The sequence below is a fragment of the Mauremys reevesii genome, linkage group 18 (assembly GCF_016161935.1).
Source record: "Mauremys reevesii isolate NIE-2019 linkage group 18, ASM1616193v1, whole genome shotgun sequence".
NCBI lineage: Eukaryota > Metazoa > Chordata > Testudines > Geoemydidae > Mauremys > Mauremys reevesii.
Genome location: NC_052640.1, coordinates 16,324,379 through 16,342,382, shown reverse-complemented (window position 1 = coordinate 16,342,382; position 18,004 = coordinate 16,324,379). Strand labels below are relative to the sequence as shown.

Below are 18,004 nucleotides of genomic sequence, written 5' to 3'. Positions count from 1 at the left end.
CACAGTCATCATCCTTAAGCTTTAGATGATCTTTTACATATCCTGGACCCAAGCCATGGAGTACTTTGAAGATAAGGACTGAGACTTTAACTTGATTCAAAATTCTATGGAACGCTAGCGTAGAGAGTGAAGGACAGATCTGATGTGTTCATGGCAGGACACACACTAGAGTGTACTGCACTAGTTGGAGTTTCCAAAGTGCTGAAGGTTTTCATACTCCGGTATATCACCTTGCAGTTATCCAGCTGACAGGTGAAGAAGGCATGAATAACTCAGGCCAGGTCTTTGTCTGCCAGGATGGGATGGGAGTTTCGTAGCCAAGTGGAGATGGTAGAAAGCATTACTTGTAGATGCTGCTATGTGATAGCTCAGCATCAGCAAGGAATCCAAGAGTATTCTTAGACTACAAACTGAACTGCCCAATTAGGGGGTGTGCATCTTCAACCAACAGAGACTGCACCTTGTCTGTAAGCTCTTCAAAATACTTTTCTCTGTCCACAAGCATCGCCTCTGCCTTGCTTCAGCCAACTGTTCTTCATCCAAGAGCTGATCTCATTCAAGCACTGGGCCATCGTGTGATATGCTTGCATGTGGTGACGGATAAGAAGATCTGTAGATTATCTGTATATTGCTGGAACTTGAGTCTATGTCACCTGAACACTTCACCTAGAGGTTATAAGTAGGTGTTGAAAAGGAACAGACAGAGAATTGATTCTAGTGGTAGAGGTGCTCACTATTCATTGTGAGCATCCTTTCAGAAAGGCCTCTAACCATTTTAGCACGTATTATCCTAGGAGCCTGCCACCTCTCTCAGGCAAGATAGCAGATTCTACAGCATTCAACACTGTTGACCATGAGAGAGTTACACCAGGATGAAAATGGATGACTGTCCTGTATCCATTGACAGGAGGAGATCATCCATCAGTGCCACTGAAGCAGCTGCCACTAAAACTTTGCCAATGATGTTCATCATATCAGAGCACCAAAGTCCCAGTACCCATCCATGACAAGAGAAGGAAATGGGCAGACACCTCTGACCTGGCTTACTGAACGAACATAGATCATACGAACAGCAAATGTTCAATACCACCTCCACAACTCTCATAGAGAAACTCAACAAAGAATCCTGTGGCACCTTATAGACTAACAGACGTTTTGCAGCATGAGCTTTCGTGGGTGAATACCCACTTCTTCGGATGCATCCGAAGAAGTGGGTATTGCAACTCATGCTGCAAAACGTCTGTTAGTCTATAAGGTGCCACAGGATTCTTTGTTGCTTTTACAGATCCAGACTAACACGGCTACCCCTCTGATACTTGATAGAGAAACTCATTTCTTGTTTCTCCTTGCAAGAGCTATAACCATTTTTAGACATGACTATGTTATGCTTTCACCCTTGTTTCACATAGGCATTACACAATAAGGGATGAGGGAATTACACCTGCAGAAAAACATGCAGGAAGCCTATTTTTGGTTTTTACGCCATGTCAAAGGAATTTACATTATGTGCCAGCTAGTTCTGAGAGGCTTAAGGTTCAGTGAGATCAGCCTTTGGTAAACAACACAGATGGGCCTCAAGATAACTAACATGCTATGGACCTTTTACCACCAGGTCATTGGTTAGAACCCTTCCCTGGTTGATAGCAACTTAATTTGAGAAAAGACCAATGGCTTATATGAAATGAGTTCAGACATCTCAATTCAGTTTCCAGTGGACAGCTATTTACTTCTCAAAGTCACCATCACAATTAAAACTAATTGGCATTTTCAGGAGAGTCCAATGAAAGTAAATCACCCTGATCCCCAGAGGTGGTCCCGCCCAATCAAGGTAAATATACATGGTCAGGACAGTCTGGGAAAGGATGCATGGCGAGTGCCCATACTTAACAGTCTGTTGTATAAGATGACGACTCCAGTTTTAAGAACTGTTAGTCTGTCACCTTTCACCAGCACTAAGAACACTTTTTAAAAAGAAAGCTGGACCTGCCTATTGCTCTCCAACTTCAGATGCATGGCCATGAGACATCTCATAAAACTGGTTACGGTCTGATTAAAAAACGGGTCTTATATTTTAATTTTTGCTGGAAAGCTCACATATTGTGTTAAAGACAACTGTTCCAGCTCACACACTCACAGAATTTAATCATTTGTATCTTTATCTGTGCATTTATGTCCTTTGGTAAGTCCTCCAAACATTTAGTGTGAGCTAAAGCAGAAAAAGTAAAGCTATTGGAGATGTCACATGGCAGACATGACTTACATGTGCAGGATATTTTGGCCTCCCTCCAGTGGCAATGACGATGTTTTCTGCAGTAATGATAGTCTGCAAATAAATACACAAAGTTAGGATCATCATGATCAACAACCTCTGCAAGAATCGCCGGCTTTATTCTGAGACAACCTTATTGTCTGTCATTAACTTTTAATGACATACATGTGGGTAATAAGAACTGAGAAAAATTGGTATTAGCACATGCTATTTGTGTAAACTCATGCACCAACCAGCACTATGTTAACAAAGGTTGCATTCATCTAAAAGTGACAAATGATTTTGGGTACTAAAATCAAGACACCTTATAATGAGTGATTTTCAGAAAGCGCTGAGCATCTGCTATTTGAAAGTCAGGCCTCTTTAAAGTACCTCAAGTAATCACTTCTGAAAATTTTGGCACATTTACATAATTTTATTCAAGATCTTTTGCTAACGGGGCAGAAGTGATTACCAACCATGACTCCACTCAGGTGCTTGAAGTTAAACTGCAATATATCTGCATTAAAAAAAAAAAAAGAATGCAATGTTTTCCCAATTTTGCAAATGGAGGAAAAGCATCTCTTAGATGACCCAGGAGACAACATAAGGAGAAAGAGTTTTGTCTAGTGGTTACAGCATAACAGAGTGAGGAGATCTGGGTTCTATTTAAACCTCTGCCATTGATCTTGGCTCTGCCAATACTATGGGACTTTGGCCAAGACAATTAACCTTCTTGTGCCTCAGTTTTCTCATCTGTAAAGTGGAAATAATAATACAAGCTAACTCAATGTTGGGAGTGGGGTTTATTATGCTCAATTATCACTATATCAATGTTTATTAAAGCACTTTGAGATCCTTGGACGGAAAGTACTTTACAATTGCAAAGCCCTATTAATTTCCATGTGCAGGAGGTTCTGGTTTGATAATTGCAAACTAAATTTGCAAAATAAAACCTAGATCCCAGTATATTTGACAGCTAACAACAGACTTGGGGCTAGAGTTTCTGAGGTTCAACCAGATGAGGCTATAATAACCAGCCATGTAGCTCACCTCTTGACCTGCATTTGTCAAACCACGGACTGTGTGTGCATCCATCAAACTGCCTTTGAGGTTGAAATACTTCACTTTTCTGTTTAAAAAAAATTACACCTGTTTAGTGAACAAAAATCCAAGACACGTACAATCAGCTAGCCCACTCTTTCAAGAGCATCAGGCCTAAAGTGACAAAGAGGCAGGCAGTAAATAGCAGCAAAACAGGAAAGTAAATGGAAGGGGAGCATCAGCATTCCATAGATCTATTTGTGGCTTCACCACTGACTTATGTGACCTTAGGCAAGTCACTTAAGTAAACTATGGCACAAAAGTTATCTATACGATGGGAATAACACCTATTGTAAAAGATGCTGCAAGATTTAATGCTTAAAAAAACCCACTGACCTCCTAGATGATAGGTACCAAATAAGGGCACAGTATTACTATTTCTCTAAAGTGCATACTTAGGAACATTAGCTCTGTGACTCCCTCTGAAGTTAGCTATGCACCTCCTAAGTTACCCATTAACTTCATCTTCACCACAAAGGAAACATTGCCAAATGATCTAGACAACCTTGAGAAGGCCTGAGGGCTGAAAAGTTTGTCTGTTCATTAAATGATGTTAACTATGCATTCATTTCTCTAGTTCAGCAATGTTATTTACAGGCTCACTGTTGTTGTGTGAAAATTCTCTCACAGGAACCTCAGATCTAAGTCTATTTTATATTAATGTAAACCCTCCTGCACACCAGAGAGAAGGTTTTCTGGTCCTGAAGAACCATCCCATTCACTCACACTCATCCTTAAAGTTACTGCAGTGCCCCTTCCAGAAGAGGCTGGGCACAGTTCCTTCCAAAGCTTATCAATATTACTTTGAGTCATCCCAGCAGAAAGATTTCTATTCGCAGCTCTAACTTAAGCTCTGTGGCACTCCAAAACTAAATCTCTGGGATGACAAAACTTCACAGGACAGCTTTTGTCTAACAGTCACTCCTAATCACGTTGCACATAAGTAGGATCCTACCAAATTCATGGCCATGAAAAATGCATCACGGACCATGAAATCCGTGTGTGCTTTAACCCTATACTATACAGATTTCACGGGGAGAGACCAGAGTTTCTCAAATTGGGGGTCCTGACATAAAAGGGAGTTGCAGGGGGGCTGCAAGGTTATTTTAGGGGGGCGGCAGTATTGCCACCCTTACTTCTGTGCTGCCTTCAGAGCTGAGTGGCCAGAAAGCAGTGGTTGATGGCCAGGCACCCAGCTCTGAAGGCGGTACCTTCCCAGCAGCAGTGCAAAAGTAAGGATGGCATGGTATGGTATTGCCACTCTTACTTCTGCACTGCTGCTGGCAAGGTACCGCCTTTAGAGCTGGGTGCCTGGCCATCAGCTGCTGCTTTCCAGCCATCCAGCTCTGAAGGCAGCACAGACCCTCTGCAATAACCTTGTGACACCCCCTACCCCTCCACAACTCCTTTTTCAGTCAGGACCCCTATAATTACATGAAATTTAAGATTAACATAGCTGAAATCATGAAATTTACGATTTAAAAAATCCTATGACTGTGAAATTGACCAAAATGGACCGTGAATTCGGTAAGGCCCTACACATAAGAAGAAAAAAGTGGCAACATTTTTCACTCATTTAGCTGACATTAAGAAACAGATCAATAGTCTTTGATGGAGAGTTTCAGTACTTGCAAAAATGCAGGAAATGCCAAAGCTGAAACAGCAGTTCTACAAAGAGGAGAAAAGCTGCTTGATTATATGAGGGAAGATCAAATGTAGGGTTTCATTTACTTGTCCTGTAGCTGCACTCTGTGTCCCCAGTTCAAGGATTTGACATAATTTTGAATGGCTTCTGCCATCACAGGCCTATCAAGAAACAAGACACAAAGTGTTAAATCATCATATTACAGATACTGAAAAAGCAATTCAAAGATTGATGCACAGGTAATTGATGGAAGTTAAGAATATTTTTGTAATATAAATGACACTAGAACAAAGTGCTAAATCAAAACTCTCACACAATATCTTCCTTGTAAAACTAGCAAGCCTGATTTTTTCCAAAGAGTGGCCAAAGAATAGTCCAAGTGAAATTCAATTCTGTTGCTGTCTCAGAGTGAAAAGCAGTGGGGAAAATTCTGGTACTTTTAATACACATCTACGGAAACACAAAACGCACAGGTACAATATACTTTACCAGTCATGGTGAACAGGGTGGGATATATTCCAGCCATAATGTTGGGCATCTTTAAGAGCGCTCCCTAAAAGAGCTGCTTGATGCATAAGCTTTTTAGGAATGCAGCCAACGTTCACACAAGTGCCACCAAGTCCCCATTTGGTTCCTAAAGAGAATGTACAAAAAATCCAAACAGATAATTTTAAACTAACGCAGTTAGTTTGGAAATCACAGATGCCATTTACACAATCTGCTGCAGATGAATTTCTAACTCTGCTTATGGTATTTATGGAAGTAACTTTTTATTTTTAAGTTTAAAATTAGTACTGAAAATACTTTAGAACTTTTGTGCGTTGAGAAGTGTAAGACTGAAAGCACAGCAACACCAACTATATACAATCACAGTGAAATGTCTGCGTTCCTATCTCCTCATTTACATAATACACCATAGGAAAAATTCAAGAGCCACTTGATTTAGAGATAAGATAATGAACACAAGCTAAATTGTAAGTTACATTTGCTAACTGTCATGTTTTAACCAAGACAATGATTTTAAACTTTATCCAAATTCTGCTCCCATTGAAGTCAAGGGGAGTTATGCTATTGACTTCTTGAGGGCAAAGATTGACTCACAGTGTACTTCTACAATGCCAAACACCACCGACACCACACTGGCACTAATGTGTTTAGAAACAGACCTATTTAAAACTTCTTTGATATAAAAAGTGATCACGGCTTACTTTCATACCTTTAGGTGAAGGCTCCACATAATCAAGAACAGCCACCTTCTTTCCAAACTGAGCAGCTTCAAAACAAAAACAAGGAGAGCAAGCATATTTAGCAAAGGGGAAAACACAAAAAGGAAAAACCTCATTATAGTGCTGCAGTTTTGGAGGAAAAAAAAATAAGGTTATTAAACATGTTAAATACAGTTAGTAAAGAGAGCAATTTCCCTGACAATTCCAACAGCTGTTTGGTGCTTCTAGTTTCAGCAACTGTTCTTACTGTGTGTAAACATGCAGAAGGTATAATAAAGAGTAAAGGAAAAAAGGATACCATCTACTGAAGCATTCAGTGTAACTTAGCCCTTATTTCACTGCTATAGTGTGCTAAAAATCTAGATGGCAATGAAGCCAGAGTTTAAAGAAAGATAAGGGAAAAAAAAAAAACCCACCATACAAGACTGTCCTGTTCCTGTCTATGAATGACTCCTTAAATATAAGTGAATTAATGATTTAAAAAAACGTTCTTTGTAGGGACTGAACGCTTTAAGGAGACTAGCAGAGACAGCAATGAGATAACTAATATAGTCATAATTTAAACAAAAAATTGAACTTTTTATTATTATTTCTTTACAGCTCCAAACCTTCTTTTGCACAAGCAAGGCCTCCAGAACCTCCACCAATCACCAGAAGATCATACTCATTTTTCCCTATGAAAAGAACATATAAAAAACAGAAGAAGACATTAGAAAGATGGCAGAGGTACATTATGAGGTGTCAGGTTTGGGGTTTTTTTTTATTAAAATATTGTCCTATCAGTGTCCCATAACACTCTATTGTACCCACTAAAACATTCTACCCTCCAAAACAACAATGTGCTAGTGCATGAAAACCAGCAGATAAAACTAACTAGTTTGTTTTCAGAAATTAAACAAAAAACAAACAGTAAACAAATAGCAAAAGAGTGAAAAGTAAATTAGATATTGTACTGACAATGCCCACCAAAAAGTGGATTGACACAAGTCATAATGCCTCTAGCTTACTAGATCATTATGAAATAGATTATTCTACTTATCTGCCATAACAAGGGGGCAAGTTTGTCACGTATACATAGGAGAAACGGACAGGAATTTCCACAACAATTATAATTGGAACTCTAATGCATATTTTATTGACAAGAGAGTAACAGGTCCTATACTGTGGCTGAAGTTTTCATGCATGCAATCTCCAAAGCAACATGTTAAAGAGTCTTATGAAACTTTGGTTGAAAAAAAGTTGTTGCAGGAGTAGACATTTTTCTACCCAAACTATTTAATTTTTGTTCTCAAGCAAGCAGAAGCAGCAATCTAAATTACAAACTAGTAGTCTACAACAACCAAGAGTATTTCAACAAACTCACTTTAATAAAAAAGGTAAAAAGTGATTTCTATCACAAAGAGCCAGACCATTTGGTTTGCTAACAGCCTGATTTGTCAAGCTACCGAGGGTCATCAATTTGTAGTTAAATAAATAAGAAGCGATAGCCCTCAACAACTTGCAGGATAGGAGAAAACCACATTCCCAAGCTGTATCACCAGTTTCAACCTAGGGCAGGGGTTGGCAACCTTTCAGAAGTGCTGTGCCGAGTCTTCATTTATTCACTCTAATTTAAGGTTTCGCGTGCCGGTAATATATTTTAACATTTTTAGGTGGTCTCTTTCTATAAGTCTATAATATATAATTAAACTATTGTTGTATGTAAAGTAAAAAAGGTTTTTAAAATGTTTAAGAAGCTTCATTTAAAATTAAATTAAAATGCAGAGCCCCCCCAGCCCAGTGGCCAGGACCTGGGCAGTGTGAGTGCCACTGAAAATCAGCTCATGTGCCGCCTTTGGCACGCGTGCCATAAATTGCCTACCCCGACCTAGGGAGTGTCCTTGGTAGATGTGTACATTTCAGAATAGAGAGAGAGGTTGAGCATAGAACCACTGATCTCCCTCTAGAATATAATGGTTGTGCTTAAAAAGTTGTTAGGTGCCTTCAGATAAGGTGTCACCGCAGGTCGGGGTGTCTCAGAGCTGGAGACGGGGGGCACAGTCCTCCCCACCCCCCAACCCAACCTTTCCAGGGCAGGGGGAGATGGCCACCTACCTGCCCCTCCCCCACCCCCAGCAGCTTCCTAGGTAAGGGAGCCCCACCAAGAACCAGGAGCTCTCTCCCCCTCCCCTCACCCCAGGAGGGTCTCAATCACCTCCCCCAGCGGCCGCTGCCCCCCAGTCTGAGGCCGGGTGGGGAGACCGCCCCTCGTCCCCGCAGCAGCTCCCCCGACAGGGAGACCCCCCGCAGCAGCTCGCCAGGAGACAGAAGGGGGAAGCCATCCCCCGCCGCCGCTCTGGCAGAGGGCAACCGGCAAGGGGATGGGGGCCGCCGTACCTGACAGGACCCGAGCCGTACGGCAAAGCACGGGCTCCCATTGGAAGCGCTTCCGCCCCCAGCACAGCGCCGCCATGTTGTACGGCAAAGTTACTGCCGCGCCCCCCGCCCAGTCAGGACCCCAGATGCCCGGCCTGTCTGGCTCAGCGCCTGACTGAAAAGCACGGCGGAGGCGCTGCTCTCATGCGCGCCTCAGGGACAGCCCGGGGCGGAGAGGGGCGGCGCGGGGCTCTGTCACTTCCCGGAGGCGGCGGCGGCTCCGCAGGGAGGCTGCACTAGGTTAGTTGCGGGGCTGAGCGAATCAGGCGGAGGGCAGCGCCCGGCGGGGAAGTGCAGGCTGGTGGGCGGGCTGAGCGAGAGGGTAGGAGACTGTGGGGCGGCCCCGCCGTGACCCCAGGCCAGGGGAGGGACGGGGGTTCGAGTCCCTGCTCCGCTTGAGGCGCTGTGCCCCTGGTCAAGTCACTTAGCCTCTCTGTGCCCTGGGCCTCAGCGCCCTAAAGCCTGTGGGTGGGGCTCAGATCCTGCATGAGCCGTCACCCCACTAACTCCGTTTACCCTGCCAAGTCCCATGGAGCAGAGCCTTTCGGTGCTGTGCTCACACATCTTTCCAGTCTCATGCCAACTTAGTTTTAAGACATGGGGGGGGGGGGGGGCGGGGCGTTAAACAGGCCCTATGGCAACATAGAAATTTACTTTGTTTCAAGTAGGTTTTTTTTTAAAATTGGCACACGTGCCTCAGCAACCCCTCTGATAAAGAAATGGAGGACTGTCTCTGCAAAAAGGGGTCAGATTGAAAAAAGAAGAGCATAGTACTCACTTTGAGCAAAGAATACCTCTTAAACAAGAGCAAAACTCATTTTGTCCAAAAGTTGACATTTGATATTCTGGGGGTGACTGGCAGCGTGAAGATTTCCTTCCTCTTTCCAGAGGTTGTAGAACTAGCGTATCAACACTACTGCAGATGAATGACTGGAATATTTACTGTAGCATTAGCACACCACCTCTTCAAGATGAGGAGGACCTATGCAACCTGTGCATCCCACCTTTCCTCCCCTATCATGCCTCTTGGCACAGCAGCACTACACCAGTGTTACCAGTGGGACTGCCACAGTCGCACAGGTGAAGGCAGGAGAGCCTCTAAGGAACCAATCTAGTGGTTGGAGTAAGATCTAATTCTGATCCTACCACTGACTGACTATACAGCTTTGAGTAGCACTTCACCTATGTGCCTCCTGTTACCCATCTGTAAATTAACAATAATTATATTATATAATAATCCCCCTTTTCACAGGGAGATTACATGATTTAATTATTGTTTGTAAAGTCTTCTGTGATCCTCTGATAAAAGGTGCTATAGAAATACAAACCAGACATTAATCAAGATTATGCCGGAGGGACCAGCAAACTTTTATTCATTCAAAAGTTCTGGCTATTGTCCAGTTCTGTGGCATAACTGTAGACTAGCATGTTACAACACTGGAATCTAGATACTTTGGTGATTCATTTGTTACAAATACCAGGGTAGATGGATCTATTCTTGGGACTTTAAGCCCTTGGCCCCGTGGAGGAGCAGCCCTAAAAAGGGACCATCTTAGTCATTCTCTAGTGCCTCCTTAAATTAGCTCAGGAACAGCACTGATTGGCTCATGAGACAATTGCATCCAGCCATCTTGTGCTTCAAATGTGGTCAGTCCCATGCAGGGCTGAGGGGTTGCTGGGTGGCGGGAGAAGCAGGATGGAGGGGAACTAAAATGGGAAAAAGAAAGATTTGAGGGACTAAAGACACCACCTAGCATGGGTAGAAATGCGCTGCATACACAGTAACTTTCTTTGCTCATCGTTAATTGTTGTTTCACACCCCATGAAATGAAAACTGCAACACTTTGTTAAAAGGATTGAAAAGTTGTCTGGTATCATGATAAACACCTCCTTGGTATGTTGCCTGTTGAATGCTGGATAGATGATGTGCACAAAACTAAAGATAAGAGTTCAATATGTCCAAAAGGTGGAGCAAGTTCTCTTTGCTGTGGATTTATCTTATTGGTTGTTTTCCATGGGAAAATATTGCTAGACCATTACATTCTTTCACTATTAGGAAAATGCTTTTAAGTAGCAAGACACTACTGATAGCATGTCCCATAGCTAAGAATCCTTAGTAAAAAATGCTCTGATCCTCAGCCCTGGAAAAATGTGCTCTTAGGACCATCAAGAGCATTTCTTTCAGTATCAGCTGCAGACATGGGTCATGATGTGATTGGAGAACTTGTCCCACTGATCCTAGTATGATAGTTATGGCTGCTGAACAGGTATTAGAAAACGAACCTGAAATCACGTTCAGAAATGTCTTTTATGCTGATAGATGAATGCACATATCTCCCACACCCAAGCTGCTTTGGTATGGAGCTATGAAAGAACACACTCTTAGAAATATGAGATGCAAACAAATTTCTTAAATGACATGTTATTGGACTCAGCTTCATGTTTTCTGAATGTTGCCAATTGTAGCAAGACAGTTAAATGTTTTACAGTTTTATACTCTGGATGGAATTTAGTTGATTTTGGGGGGAGATTTGTTCAATACTTTGTAAACAATACATTATGAAAATGGAAAAAGGAATGACAATGTATGATGTTTCACAAATACTTTAAAATAAATTCTACAAGAAACCAACCCATATACATAACCTCTGTATTTGTAAGACAATAATAGACTTGCCAAGAAGGAAACTTTCATTTGGGATTAATTTTCAGGACAGTTTTAAAAGTCTGTGCCTCTTTGTCACGACGGATTATATGTCTGTGTTTTTCAATGAAACTTTTAAAGTCTCCTTCATGGAGAGAACCAGTTTGAGATGCACACTGTGAAAAATGGTTTTGTAACTTTCTGATTGGTACGATGTTGTGTTGTTGTAGTGGTGTTGGTTCCAGGATATTAGAGAGAGGCGGTGGGTGAAGTAGTTATCTTTTATTGGACCAACTTCTGACACACAGTCTTTTGAGCTCTATGTAAGCTTCTCTCTCTCACCCACTGAAGTTTGTCCAGTTAAAGATATTACCATGCCCATGTTGCGTCTCTGATTGGTACAACACATTATCTTGACTTTCCTGTTTGTTTTGGCTCTCTTCTCCTTACACCTAACTAGTGCTTTCCAACTCGCTAGAAAGAGAAGAGGAAGAGAACAGCCATAGCGGGTAGCTACTGTTTTTTAAAGTTACTACGCTATTATTCTGTTTTGCAAAGGGGGGAGTGGGGGAATTAAAGCAATTGTATCTTACTGTAGTCATATGGAATGTCCTATGAGGGTGTGGCTGGAACTGGGTTAATTGGTTGAGCTAAACAGCCTTCTGTAGAGGACTCACAGTTGCTTTCCACATACATTGCTTTCTGTGGTCAGTTGCCAGTGTGGGCCCTGATCTTGGCATAAAGGAGGGGGTGAGGGAGAACTAGAATCTGCTGGTGACCTTGAGAAAGAGACTAAGGTAGGATATGTGATATAAGTGAAATGAATGGGATTGTCTGTGGAAGTGACTTGGCCAGTAAAGCAGGAGTAGAAAGACAGAGCTGCAGTGGAACAGAAAAAACTAGTGACATCAGGACTAAGGTGACTGGTGGTCCTCCTGGCTGAAATCAGAAAGCTTGGGGAACAGTTAAACCAGCTAAGTGTGTGGGAAATACCTCAGTGTGGGGGCTAGCCTCACATCTACTCACCTAACAGACAAAAGCTATGGAAAACCAGTTAAAATGTCTTGTATCGCTTTTGCATGAGACATTTCAGTGGAAAATAATGTGGCAATAATTTTCAAGCTCCAATTCTTTGCTTTGGGGATTGCAGAAATAGAAAATTATACCCTTTTTTATAGTTGTATTGCTTTGCATTGGTAGAAACAGAACTTCAGTTAATTTGCAGCTGAAAACTGTACAGTATCTTAATATAAAAAAAATGGCCTGGATGTTAGAACTCTTGCAAAAAATGGCTTGTGGAGGTTTTTTAAAAGCAGAATCTCGCTGAAAGATGTCTAAATCTAAATGAAAATGAATTCAAATTCTTAATCTTCGTTTCAGAGAGTGGTATAGTAATCAGATTTCACCATAAAGCTTCTGTAGATCCCAGGACATTGTTAAAATCTGGGAACTTTTATGCATTGAAATGGTAGGATTTAATATGTAAGATCTGAAGATGCATCTAAAGGAATGGAATTTCACTCCAGAAAAATTCCCAGAGGAGGGTGGGAGACACACAGAATTACTCTCTTCTAAACTGGATCATAATTTAACTTCACCTGTTTTTTTAGGTTTAAAAGAAAGTCAGCCACTCTAATGTGGCTAAGTACCCCAACAAGGGGTACTTTTGTAACCCAGGACACTTTCTTTGGCTAAAGATGTTTTCTACTCTTTTGAAATAGCTGCTTACAGCTTGTGGAAAAATAATTGTTTTATTTAGAAACCTTCCAGCAAAGTTTCTGTTTTTTTAGAACTTCTCTCTTTTTTTTTTTAATACCAGAACCTTTTGGCATGTTAGCAGGGTCTTTTTGTTGTTCAGAAGTTCATTGGTTTTTTCTCTTTATTCCTTCCTTATTTGTTGTTTTATGTTTATGGCATCTCCTCAACAGCTTATCGATTTCAAGTGAGGAAGCAGGAGCAGATGGGGCTGTAAACAGCAAAGTTCTTCATTTTATGCAAATAAGTCAAGTTATATTAAAAAAGGGAGGGGAAGAGAAATGTATAGAAGCATGGGAACTTAACTGCCTCTGAATGTTTGTTACTTTCTATGACAAGTCAGTATGTGTTGAAAGCACATGTTGAAACCACTCTAAATAACAACCTTTTAAAGTGGAGACAATTGTTTTGTAAAGCAAACACTGAAGGGTTTTTCACTCTCACTAACTACTGTACTCCGCCTCTATTTCTCTATTAAACTTTAGAGTTTGATTTTGCCGGCCACCTTGCTTGTTTGTTAACTATTTTATGCATTAAGACATCTTCCAGGCACTTTTCTGGTACAAAGATGGCCCATTCTTACTTTCTCAAAGAACTTATATCACGTTTCTCAGCAAAGGAAATTAATGTGACTCTGAAAAATAGAAAATACACATACAAAATAAATAAATAAAAATCCTCTCGTACTACTCCGGAAGTAGAAGGCTTGAAAGAATTGACTGGAGGAAAAACATTTCACTTGATCTGTAGGTGTCTGTAGTAATGTTCCAGCTCTTTCCTTCATCTCTCTTTGTTTAGGCTTTAAAAATCAGGTTTTGGCCAGGGTTATTAGGAAAAGAGAATGTGTGCTGCTGTAATCTGCGTATGTGCCATCCATTGACTAACTCAGGGGTAGGCAACCTATGGCACGCGTGCTGAAGACAGCACGCGAGTTGATTTTCAGTGGCACTCACACTGCCCCGGTCCTGCCACCGGTCCAAGGGTCTCTGCATTTTAATGTAATTTTAAATGAAGATTCTTAAACATTTAAAAAACCTTATTTACTTTACATACAACAATAGTTTAGTTCTATATTATAGACTTATAGAAAGAGACCTTCTAAAAATGTTAACATGTATTACTGGCACGCGAAACCTTAAATTAGAGTGAATAAATTAAGACTCGGCACTGAAAGGTTGCCGACCCCTGGACTAACTCATCTTCTAGTGCTGTGATTCTCAAGATATTTACCATTGTGGTATTCATATGCAGCTCTGTGTTATGTGGGCCACATCCACACACACACACACTCTCTCTCTCTCTCTCTCTCTCTCTCTCTATATATATACACACACACACACCTATATGGCCCTGAGGATGTCCCATGGGCCATAGCTGTGTGCTGACTAAGCCACAAGCAGCCCGCAGGCCGTGGGTTGAGAACCACTGTTTTAGTGCCTTATCTATACAGCAAAGTTGTACATCCAACTAAACTGGTGTATTTAAAGCTATATGCAGCCCCTAGGTTGGCCACAGTAGAAGTGGTATAAATGTGTTTATATTGTCATATCTGATACTGATATACCTTAGTCCCGTTTTCTGTAATAAGTAATCTTTTTACTGGTATAAGTGCATCCATATTTAAGGGTATAATTTTTACCAGTATATTTGTACTGGTACAATCCCAAGTGACAGTTATAATGGCACAAACTGTGGATAGAACAGGTCTCAGAGTGGAATCAGAGCAAAAGGCACTGTAAAAGTTTCCCAAAGCTAAAGAAATGTTTTAGAGCTTATTAGGATTTTTTAATAATATAAGGATTAGATATTTATATGGACAATAAGAACATCCCTCACGACATTACACTGATTAAACAATTTATAATAGATGTAAACCATCAGGGCATAAGCCAATACCTCACAGTTTGGGGTCAGGAAGAAGACTTCTCTTATAGGCAAGTTATTCCATAATAGCTCATTACAGTGTTTCTTGCACCTTCCTCTGAAGCAGATGGTATTGACCACTGTCAAAGATAGAGGGCTAAACTAGTTGAACCTCTGCTCTGATTCAGCGTTGCAGATTCTCTGCTTTTACATATGCAATGGAACACGTCAAGAACAGAAGGGGTTACAAGTTGTCTTACCTCATACGACATCACAGATTATCTTGATGCTTATAGTAGGGGATGATCAGTAAGATCAATGTGTGGCATGAGTCTTGTTTGACTGAGCCATGCAGTCTGAAAGTCATGCATCCGACGAAGTGGGTATTTACCCACGAAAGCTCATGCTCCAATACGTCTGTTAGTCTAGAAGGACTCTTTGCTGCTTGAACAGTTAGAAACAGGACTCTTTGCTGCTTGAACAGTTAGAAACTCTTCTCACCATAATTAAGGGGAAATATATTCCCCTTTAAGATAATCAACAGTGCCAACTGTAGTTACTCCTGCTGGCACGGACCATCCTGCCTTTAGAAGAGACTGTAAGCCAGTCTGGTGTCAATGTTAAGAAATCTTTAATAGTGGAATCATGTTTAATTTTGTAAACAGGATTTTTTCAGATGCTAATGGGGAATTATTGCAGGTGAAATGAGTTCATCATTGCTTTTTACTGGTTCTCCTTGGTGTCTGGAATATAGGAAAAGATTTATTAAGCTGAAGCTCTAACACACGGAGGGGAGCTTTTAAAGTTATACTATATCAAAATAACGTATTGTTGTTTGTTGTGTTATGTGCCAAAGTATTCATTTACTTTTTGTTTAAAGAGGTACAAAACCATCGCAGTCCTCACACATTACCTCTGACCTCCCACAGTTCCTTATTCATTTCATCCACTTGCTCTTAGATTTTTTTCTTCTCCTTAAGCTCTGTGAATTAGCCCCAGTCTACTTCATAGACCTTCATCTGCTGCCTTGTCCTCTACCATAAACCCTTTCTTTGTCCCTCCACAGCATTTGGCCGCTGTTGGGGTGAGAGCGTTCTTCTCTGCAGCCCTTTTAGAGCAGTTTCCATGATAGCATTATAGAAATTTGCTCACTCCTACTTTTGCTAAGCTTCCCAGAGAGGATAAAGGGGAAGAAAACGATCCACAGTCAAGTCTATTTATAGCTATATGCTGAAATGCCTTTTGTTTCTTTTCTTCCGCTATCTGAGTGAGTTGCAGTTTAACTATCTTCAGTATTCCTGCTGTGAAAGGGACAGACATGCTTTGGATTTTATTTTAGAGCATGACCTTAGTCTCATATTCAGCCCGAAAGAAGAAGTTTGTTAGAGTGTGGCTCTTCTGATCTGTCTCTTGCAGAATTCTTTCTAAACGTAAGCTTTGAATGTTGTCATTTTTGATTTTCTGTAATGCACTGATCACTTCTCCCTCATTTTCCTCATGGTGTTAACACAATTTATTATATGAAAGCCCCCAGCAGCACTACAGTATATGGATGTGCCTGGGGCTTGTATCTCTCATCACATTATAACCGATGTATGAATAAGTCTTAACTGGAAAAAAATATGGGCCATATTCATCCCTGGTGTAACTCCACTGAGCACAGTGGACTAACCTACCCTGAGAATGAATTTGGCTCATGCATTCACTGTGCAGTAACTAAGTAACAAGAACAGTGTCACTAGAACGTAGAGCCAACATATATTGTCCAAGGAAGAATGGGGGAAAAGGACTCGTCTCCTTTTAGAATCTCTGTATACCAGAACGTGTAAGCTGTGCCAGTGATATGATCAAAGGAGACAGACTACAGCAGGCTCTTGGACTGGTATCCTGTAAAATCCATATCACTACAGCACAGGAAAAGATCAGAAGGAACAGCTTCTGTTCTGTGCATGAAGGTACATGTTTATATTTTCCTATTTTTTAGACGTGATATCTGATATGCTATGCTCTCTTAGAGGCTGCCACTATTTCAGATGGCGCTGGGTAGGAGGAGGAAGTTTTTGTCAGGTTTCTGACTGCCAGGCACTTTAGTGATGCTAATTTGTGGGCAGAAACACATCTTCAAAGAAGAGTAGGACATATTATATGTAATGCTTTCATATTGTATTGTCCACCACAACGGTTGAAAGAGCAAGAGGAGATAATCCTGATTAGGTTGAAAATGTTAATGATGGATAACTATGCTGGCATTAGAATTACTTTTCAAGAAAAAGCTGAACATAAGTCAAGCTTGTACTCAGTGATGTTTGCAATGATGAATAGTGGCTCTGATAAATGTGCATCTGTAGCTATATTTTACCCTGGTTTGTATTTTGATTAGGGAGCTCAGCTCTCCCACAAAATGCCTTTCTTCCCTCTGAAAATAAACTGCAACTGGCACTGTTGCTGCTCACAGGGTATCTGCTTGTTGCCCCTGGTGGCTACCTTCCCTTAATGGGACATTGTAAAAAAATCAAACCCCATCTTTCCTTACCGGGCTTACGAACAATACTTCTGATTAAAAGCTATATAATGTTTAATATCAAATTTTCTTCAAGATTTCTGCATTTTAGGTTTGCTTTTTGCACTTGCTCAGCCAGGGACTATGATAATAGATTGCTTAACTTTGATTTCTAGTTTTCATGCTCTAGCGCAGTGCTGCAGTATTTATCGTATACCACAACCACCATCTGGTTAATGGCTTTTGTCTGCATCCCCAGAAGCGTGCTGGTCCTATTGAGCACTAACTGCCAGCAATATGAGTGAGGTCATTCAGGTTTATTCAGTATTTTCTGTTTCATCATACTTCAGCAACCTGCGGCCAGCGATCTAGTTTTACCTTTTCATTGTTGGTCCGACACCCAGCTGCTGTTGTCTGTCGACATTCTATCAAAGTCCATGTTAGGGTAAACATCGTACATTCAACAGCCAAGCAGGTTGTGTCTGACTTGAAGTGTCCAGCCATGCCTGCTGATAGCTCAAAACAGGAGCACAAAATTGTAAACAATTATGAAACAGAAATAAGGACACTTTAGAGTTTTTAATTGTTTTAATTATTTCTAATT

The 18,004-nt window shown here is 41.1% G+C and overlaps 2 protein-coding genes across 10 annotated transcripts in view; one reads left to right on the top strand and one right to left on the bottom strand.

The window, feature by feature from the left end:
* TXNRD2 (thioredoxin reductase 2) overlaps nucleotides 1-8,791 on the bottom strand; it is a 50,781-nt gene extending 41,990 nt beyond the window's left edge. For 3 of the 4 annotated variants that reach the window (XR_005589752.1, XM_039505912.1, XM_039505914.1), the window contains exons 1-7: nucleotides 8,600-8,791; nucleotides 6,832-6,897; nucleotides 6,214-6,270; nucleotides 5,487-5,631; nucleotides 5,084-5,158; nucleotides 3,302-3,380; nucleotides 2,261-2,323 (exon numbers count right to left, since the gene is read on the bottom strand). Coding sequence is in view for 3 of the 4 variants with exons in the window: in XM_039505912.1 (XP_039361846.1) it covers nucleotides 2,261-2,323; nucleotides 3,302-3,380; nucleotides 5,084-5,158; nucleotides 5,487-5,631; nucleotides 6,214-6,270; nucleotides 6,832-6,897; nucleotides 8,600-8,675 (561 nt within the window). In the remaining variant the exon portion in view is untranslated. Of the gene's footprint in view, nucleotides 1-2,260; nucleotides 2,324-3,301; nucleotides 3,381-5,083; nucleotides 5,159-5,486; nucleotides 5,632-6,213; nucleotides 6,271-6,821; nucleotides 6,898-8,599 lie in introns of those variants that run through there. The other variant, XM_039505913.1, reaches the window with a different exon arrangement.
* Nucleotides 8,761-18,004, top strand: part of COMT (catechol-O-methyltransferase) — a 33,662-nt gene continuing 24,418 nt past the window's right edge. Inside the window, exon 1 of one of the 6 annotated variants that reach the window (XM_039505920.1) lies at nucleotides 8,761-8,878. Coding sequence is in view for 1 of the 6 variants with exons in the window: in XM_039505916.1 (XP_039361850.1) it covers nucleotides 16,850-16,855 (6 nt within the window). In the remaining 5 variants the exon portion in view is untranslated. Of the gene's footprint in view, nucleotides 8,879-11,640; nucleotides 11,792-11,938; nucleotides 12,080-12,177; nucleotides 12,202-16,162; nucleotides 16,331-16,704; nucleotides 16,856-18,004 lie in introns of those variants that run through there. The other 5 variants (XM_039505919.1, XM_039505918.1, XM_039505921.1 and 2 more) reach the window with 5 other exon arrangements.